This window comes from Ovis aries, chromosome 15, assembly GCF_016772045.2.
Source record: "Ovis aries strain OAR_USU_Benz2616 breed Rambouillet chromosome 15, ARS-UI_Ramb_v3.0, whole genome shotgun sequence".
Lineage (NCBI taxonomy): Eukaryota > Metazoa > Chordata > Mammalia > Artiodactyla > Bovidae > Ovis > Ovis aries.
This window is the reverse complement of record NC_056068.1, coordinates 11,773,998-11,782,510: the sequence shown is the minus strand read 5'-3', so window position 1 is coordinate 11,782,510 and position 8,513 is coordinate 11,773,998. Positions and strand designations below refer to the sequence as shown.

General features: G+C 37.6%; 1 protein-coding gene across 1 annotated transcript; it reads left to right on the top strand.

Moving 5' to 3' along the window:
• Window positions 1-7,271: 7,271 nt before the first annotated feature.
• LOC114118360 (N-acetylneuraminate lyase-like) lies at window positions 7,272-8,188 on the top strand. Its single transcript, XM_042232853.1, has one exon. It carries the CDS (start codon window positions 7,316-7,318, stop codon window positions 8,171-8,173), a length of 858 nt encoding a protein of 285 aa, XP_042088787.1. The 5' UTR covers window positions 7,272-7,315; the 3' UTR covers window positions 8,174-8,188.
• Window positions 8,189-8,513: the final 325 nt, after the last annotated feature.

Here is an 8,513-nt window from a genome sequence, read left to right as displayed (position 1 = left end):
ATCAAGAGGCTCTTTAGATCCTTATTTTATAATGCACACTTATTAAAGGCAAGGATCCCATAAATAATTTGAAAACTTATCTCTGTATTACCTGGAAGTCATGCATATATTATAAAATATGTTCAATAAATATTAAATAATTAATATAATTGAACATGATAATATGATTATTATTTACTTATTAACTGTGACCCAGAATGTCACTATTTTACATTTGATGATTTGATTGAAATAAATTCAGAAATACATTTAAATAATCAGGATTAAAAAGGAAAATCCAACATTAAAACATACTTTCAGAATAAAAATTAAAGAAAAAATTTTGTAAAGCTTTAAAAATGAGTATACATTTATTGAAATATATTTGTGTTTAACAATCTTCATGGTAAACATGTTTAACATACTATTTTTAAATGCCATCTATTAATTTCATTACAAGCAAAAAACAATATTATGTATTCTGATACTAAAATATAGCAATTTTCCTAATTTTTATTGTTGGTAAATTTTCATTTAGTATTTTTCAAAATTTTTTCACTATTTTGTGCTGCTCTAAGATGAAAATGGTTTCTTATGGACATACCCTTACCATGCTACTGAAAAAAAAAAAAAGGCAATTAGTCTCTATAGCTTCTTTGAACATTTATGTGAAAATTATATTTATGTGTTCATGAAGATAAATAATTAGTTTCTTTCCAGAGAATATCTCATAACTGAAAGTTAAATTCTGACCTCTTATATTGGACTTTCTTTTATAATTGCTAAGGTCTCTTTAAGGAATAGCCTTCTCTGCCAATAGGAGTTTTGTAGCCAACATTAAGTAGTTTTTAATTTGCTTTAACTTCACCAATCTCATCATTTGCCAAGTGAGGAGAAAAAAAAAAAAAAGACTAAAATAGTGAGTTAATTCTCACTTTCCTGAAACCAGGCATTCCTAGTTTAATCAAGCTTCATAGGATATAAATGGCATTATCTTCTGGGTACTCTGTATGTCAAAGCCAGCACAAAACTTTCTGATGTCAGTTGCTATGGTGATTGCCTTTTTAAAAAAGTGAATTGAAGATTAAATAGCTTCATAAAATATACATACATGGTTAGCACATAAACTACAGGTGCCCTGCAGCTATAGAAATTTAAACACCACTTTCTGAAACTTTTTTTTTTTAATTCAGCTACTGAAAAGTACATCTAATAATAAAATCATAGTTGCTTGCCTTCCTTGTCTGTTAAGGTCAACGCATTTCCCTCAGGGGAGAATCATCCTTGCCAGATGACAAAGGAAGTTACAGCCTGAGAGCAAGCAAGGGTGCACAGGAGGAGCTGACACACCCTTCTCAGATTCTGAGGGCTCCCTACCTTCCACTGTCTCCCTAGGGCAATACAGGAACCCTGTCCCTCTACATTTTAAGGTGCCACTTGAAAGTGCAGAAGCACTTCTCTATTTCCAGAATTGAATACTTGGTCTAATGATATGCAAAATTTATGAATTATTCTTAAAAGTATCACTTTATTTATGTGATACTTTATGTATCATTATATAAAGTAATACAAAAATATGTGTCACTTTATTGTTTGAATCTTCATGAACATTTTATTAGATGTTAATTTTATCAAGCTTTTACATTAGAGATTTTAAAAATTGTAACAAATTTCTTTTTGTCAATTTGTTTCTAAAATAGAAATTTTATATATATATATATATCCACACACATACATATGTGTCTGTACATGCTAAGTCACTTCACCTGGCACTAGTGGTAAAGAACACACCTGCTAATGCAGAAGACAGAAGAGATGAGGATTTGATCCCTGGGTAAGGAAGATCCCCTGGAGGAAGGCATGGTAACCCATTCCAGTATTCTTGCCTGGAGAGTCTCATGGACAGAGGAGCCTGGTGGGGTACAGTCCATTGGGTCACGTAGAGTCTGACATGACTGAAGCAACTTAGCATGCACGTAGATGCATATATGTGAGAAATTTTCTTCCACATGTAAATTATTTAAACTCTTTATCCACATGTTCTTAGGTGGTACAGATAAAATCTAGATAAATGGAGTAGATGGGGAAATGCCACAGTAAAATCACCCTTGAAAGAATTTGCCGCTACTCTATAGCATACTGCTGCCATTACTAATGCCATTTTGATAATCAGTGAGCTATGATGCTACCTAGTTTTAAAAGGAGAGTGATTATTTTCACTTTCAAACGCTGAAAACCTTTCTTTTAAGGCATGGAACATGCAGGTTCCATAAAAAGATGACTCAGTGTGGGTTATGAAAACTGGATTGTTCAGTAGTAAAGATTGTTTCAATTTCATCATCTTACATATATACTGACATAATTAACACATTGATGAAGATGTCTAATTTTTGTAATTGCTCTTTCCAGCACAATTATCTTTTAATGTGAATTCAGATGCAGTCAACCTTTAAAAATGTAAACATGTTGCAAGCATTTTGAGATTCCCCAGGTAAAAGTAGCAAACCATGCATCTGTGCTTCAAATTATTGTAATTATAAACACAGCTTTATACAATCTAAGAAAATAATTTCCTTCATGGTCAGTGTTAATACAGATTTGACATATATCAATATTCCTGATGTTCAATTACCCATGAAATGGGACAGTGGTTCTCTGTTTTCTCAACTATCTACGTCTATGACTCTCTTTGACAGAGGAATCATTTGTGAGATGTGAGGGTTACTCACATAACTTTACCAAAAGAAGGGCATACTCACCTTTTTTAAATTCATTCCTATTCCCAGGATGAGCCATCAAAGCAAAAAGTTGGCAGTTCAATGTTATCTTGTCTCCTCTTTTTGTGTGCCCTATTAAAAACAAGTGTCTGTAATTGACTTGTGTTAGTAGCAAATCCATTCTAGAATGTCAGAAATATCTGGGAACAGATGGCAGTGTGGATCTCATTCCTCTTGGACCCACTCAGAGCTACAGCTGTCCAGGGTTACATGTAACGTCTGCAGCCCTATTTTCGGTTAGCTGGCCAAATTCATTCATTTTGATGATGAATATGTGTGCAGATAAGTCTCTTCTGAGAATTCAGTCCCTTCTGCATTTCTTCTACTTTGGATGCATAGTCCTATGTATGTGTATCCTTACAGAATACTGATAGGATTTATTTAAAAGGTGACCCCATGAAAAGATTCAAAATGCCTCAATTGATGTTTGCTCTGTTTTTGCCTATCTGACTTTAATTTTATATGCAGTGTGCAGACTGTAAAACAGAATGTTGTGAATAAAAACAACCTCATATACTTCAAGTTGATTTTATTCTTCTGATTCTCAAAATCAGATTTGAAAATTTCAGTGTTTGCTTGAAGAATGAGAGAACAATTTTACACAAACAATAAAAGTGTAGTGAATAATGTCTCGGTGGTATTCTTTTGAGTAGGTATTTATGCTTTGAAGATTGAAATTATGTAAAAATATTCAGATTTTTTCTCTATAAATATGTTGTTGTTCAGTCGCTCAAGTTGGGTCTGACTCTTTGAGACCCCTGGACTGCAGCATGCCAGGCTTCCCTGTCCTTCACTATTTGCTGGAGTTTGCTCAACCCAATGTCCATTGACTCAATGGACAACCGTCACATCCTCTATTGCCCCCTTCTACTCCTGCAATCATTCTTTCTCAGTATGAGGGTCTTTTCCAATGAATCAGCTTTTCGCATCAGGTGGCCAAAGTATTGGAGTTTCAGTTTTAACATCAGTCAGTCCTTCCAAGGAATATTCAGAGTTGATTTCTTTTAGGATTAACTGGTTTGAATCTCTAGAACCACAGTTTGGAAACATAAATTGCTCAGCTCAGCCTTCTTTATGGTCCAACTCTCACGTCTGTACATGTCTACTAGAAAAACAATAACTTAACATGCTAATATGCTATCTAAGATTGTCATAGCTTTTCTTCCACAGTGAAAGTATCTTTTAATTTCATGGCTGTAGTCATCATCCACAGTGATTTTGGAGCCCATAAGATCTATGAAGTTAACAAATAAAATTTAAACATTAGCAATAAGTTACAATACTAATCATAGGGAGCTTAAAATTTACCAAATTACATATATTAGGCAAATTATATAGTTTTCTACATATGATATGCCTGAATAGTCTTATAGCATTATAAAAAATTTAATGTATAAAAATATAATTTAAGTATGCAAAAATATAAAGTATCTGAATAATTGGGGCTTCTCTAGTAGCTTAACTGGTAAAGAATTGACCTGCAATGCAGGAGACCCCAGTTCAATTCCTGGATCAGGAAAATCCACTGGAGAAGGAACAGACTACTCACTTCAGTATTCTTAATTAGAGAAAATGCACTGGGCCTTTTTCTCCCAGATTTGGATTCTATACACTAGAATTCAAGTGCAGATATCTCTGATTAACTTTTTAAACTCCTAATTTGCATACCTGACCTGTACTGAATTTTTTCTCAACTGCCTAATCAACATATTTATCCTACTTTAATTTCATAAAATTAGCCTCATTCTATTATCTTGCCTTGTTTATACTTCTAGGGTTCTAAGATATGTCGGTGAAAGAGAATAGATATCTTTATATTTATAGAGAAATTGTCTGCCATTCTAGATAGATCTTTTCATAAAGCAACATATTACTTTTAAAACTACTTATGTTGAAGTGGCCTTTTATGGAATTAACTTAGCATGCACAAGTCATTTAGACTTTCACTCGTACAAAGTAGAATATATATATATTTCACTCCTAATTACTGGTTTAGACACTTGTGAGGTGAAATCAGTTCACCCATAACTTTCAGGGATGTAGAATTATAAACTCCATAGTATGTAAGTTGCTAATGTCTAATAAGTAAACTCAGTGTTCTTACTATAACAGAGAGCTAACTGGCAACTATTAATCTGTTATACCAAAGAAAGTTTTATTTTTTTTAATACAAATATTTTGACAAACATTTGAATTTGGATATTCATGGAAAAACTTATGTAACTGACCATGGTTATGTATCAACTATGATCTTCCTAGAAAATACTTGCATTTTGCAAAATACTTGTTAGTTGTTTTTGTTTAATTGCTAAGTCACGTCTGACTCTTTTGTGACCCCATAGACTGCAGCCAAACAGGCTTTTCTGTCATGGGATTTCTCAGGCAAGAAAATTGTAGTGGGTAGCCATTTCCTTCTCCAGGGGATCTTCCTGACCCAGGGATTAAACCCATGTCTCCTGCTTGGCAGGTGCATTCTTTACTACTGAGACATGAGGGAAATGTGAATTTGTGATATCTACAGGCAAATATGGGACTTCCCTGATGGCTCAGAGGTGAAGAATTTGCTTGCAATTGGAAATCTAGGTTCAATCCCTGGGTCAAGAAGATCTCCTGGAGAAGGGAAGGGAAACCCACTCCAGTATCCTTGCCTGGAGAAATCCATGGACATAGCAATCTGGTGGGTTACAGTCTCTAGAGTTGCAAAGAGTCAGACATGACTGAGGAACTAACACTTTCACAGGCAAATATACTATTCAGTGTTTAAAGTTTCCTACCTAGAAACAATCCATAGACATAATTTGAGAAGAAATGCAGTTGATGCAACATTGTGAAGAAATTATCCTCCAATTAAGAAATTAATGCATGCTTGCAAATGAGAAAAAAAAAAGTGAGTTGATTAAATTCATGAACTGAAAGTGGGCATGGTAGCTCCATTCAGTGGCTGGATGAAACTCAAACTCTGAGACTATTGCAGATTAAAGAGACAATGTCTCTTCAAGGACATGAACCGTGAAATCAAATCGTGGTGCCTGATTGAACTGTCTGGGTGACATATATGCTGCTGCTGCTGCTGCTAAATCGCTTCAATCATGTCTGACTCTGTGCGACCCCATAGACGGCAGCACACCAAGCTCCCCCTGTCCTTGGGATTCTCTAGGCAAGAACACTGGAATGGGGTTCCATTTCCTTCTCCAATGCATGAAAGTGAAAAGTGAAAGTAAAGTCACTCAGTCGTGTCAGACTCTTAGCGACCCCATGGACTGCAGACTACCAGGCTCCTCCGTCCATGAGATTTTTCCAGGCAAGAGTACTGGAGTGGGGTGCCAATGCCTTCTCCGGGTGATGTATATAGCTGTCCACAAAAAGAACCTGTTCACTGGTGACACTAAGTTGCATTAGACTCTTAACAGTGTCTGTGTTGCTTGACTACCAGATTGCTGCATAAATTCACCATACCAGACATGGCAAAGTGCTCACATCATAGACTAGGCACTAAAACATATCCAAACCAAATCAAAGAAGACCAGAATAAAACAGACAGACTCTGTTTCTGATGCAGAGGCTATACTTACATGCCAAATTTGTAATTCTCACCTAAAGCTGCAAAGGGAGAAAAGAAACATTCTATGGAGCATGTGTACTGTGTACTTAGCCACGTAATCCTGTCTGATGCTTTATGACCCTATGGACTGTAGCCCAACAGATTCCTCTGTCCATGGGATTCTCCAGGCAAGAATATTGGAGTCGGTTACCATGTCCTTTTCCAGGGAATCTTCCCAACTCAGGGATCGAAACAGCCTCTCTTGTATGTCCTGCATTGGCAGGTGGATTCATTATCACTGTGCCACCTGGGACACCTCCTATGGGGCATGGCCTCCTGTTAATTCTGACAGATTGAATACATCTGGCTATTGATAAGTATTGGTGCCATCTGTGGCATTTCCACTGTTGATCTGTACTGTGTTTCGCTTTCTGCCATACTGATAGAGCCATTGCAATTGATATAGATCATGTGTTCAGCATTCTGTACTAATGGAAGTTTGTCATCAACAAACTTATAGAAGAAGCTACTGAAAGCTCTCAGTCGTGTCCAACTCTTTGCGACCCCGTGGACTCTAACCTACGAGGTTCCTCCATCCATGGAATTTTCCAGGCAAGAGTACTGGAGTGGGTTGCCATTTCTTTCTTCACAAAGAGTTGATAGTCTACTTCTAATTCTCTCATCTCCTTCTGGTACATGTGTCTTAATAAGGCAATTTGATCATTAAATGCAACTAGTCCCAGAAAGGGATCATCTTCTGTTGTCTACTTAAGTACTGAGAAAAAGTGGAGGTCACAGGGAAGGTTTATCGACCTTTTATACATATTCTAAGGGTGTCCCTGGTGGCTCAGGCAGTAAAGTATTTGCCTGCAATTCAGGGACCCAGGTTTGATCCGTGGGTTGGGAAGATGCCCTGGAGAAAGGAATGGCAACCCACTCCAGTATTCTTGCCTGGAGAAACCCATGGACAGGCGGCGGCGCAGGCGGCCTCGCGGCGGCTGGACATTTCAGCAACTTGATGGCCTCCCCAAAGAAGAAGCTGCAAGGTCTTGTTGCTGCGACCATCACGCCGATGACTGAGCATGGAGAAATCAACTTTTCAGTCATTGGTCGGTATGTGGACTATCTTGTAGAGGAACAGGGAGTGAAGAATGTCTTTGTGAACGGCACAACGGGAGAAGGCCTGTCCCTGAGCATCTCGGAGCGCTGCCAGGTCACGGAGGAGTGGGTAACAAAGGGGAGGAACAAATTGGATCAGATAGTAATTCATGTGGGAGCCTTGAGCTTGAAGGAGTCACAAGAACTGGCCCAACATGCAGCAGAAATAGGAGCCGATGGCATCGCTGTCATTGCACCTTTCTTTCTCAAGCCATGGAACAAAGATGTCCTAATTAATTTCCTGAAAGAGGTGGCTGCTGCCGCCCCTGCATTGCCATTTTACTACTATCACATTCCTGCCTTGACCGGGGTGAAGATTCGTGCTGAGGAGTTGTTGGATGGGATTCAGGATAAGATCCCCAGCTTCCAAGGGCTGAAATTCAGTGACACAGATCTCTTAGACTTCGGGCAGTGTGTGGATCAGAATCGCCAGCGACAGTTTGCTTTCCTTTTTGGGGTGGATGAGCAACTGTTAAGTGCTCTGGTGATGGGAGCAACTGGAGCGGTGGGCAGTACCTATAACTACCTAGGAAAAAAGACAAAGCAGATGTTGGAGGCTTTTGAACGAAAAGACTTCTCTTCAGCTCTGAACCATCAGTTTTGTATTCAGAGATTTATCAACTTTGTGGTCAAACTAGATTTTTTCCTAGGTTGCAAACTTTTGACTGTGCTTCTAACAGTAGCAGATGGGGAATGGAAAATATCTACAGACTCTTGAATGATCCATGTATCACTGTTTGGAACAGTGGCAAATACAATAAGAGAATGCCTTTTGCTAAGTGACTTTAGAGGAACAAGCAGGTCAAAGAGACACAGATTTTAAAAAGTTAACATCACTGAAAGATTTGAAGTATTTATGTGTTTATGGGGCCTCCTTATATGTGGAGTACATCATGAGAAACACTGGGCTGGATGAAGCACAAGCTGGAATCAAGATTTCCAGGAATAATATCAATAACCTCAGATATGCAGATGACACCACCCTTATGACAGAAAGCAAAGAAGAATTAAAGAGTCTCTCGATGAAAGAGGAGAATGAAAAAGTTGGCTTAAAGCTC

What these genes read in the sequence shown, in the direction of transcription:
- LOC114118360 (XM_042232853.1), top strand. Translation starts at nt 7,316, where the DNA reads ATGGCCTCCCCAAAGAAGAAGCTGCAAGGTCTTGTTGCTGCGACCATC.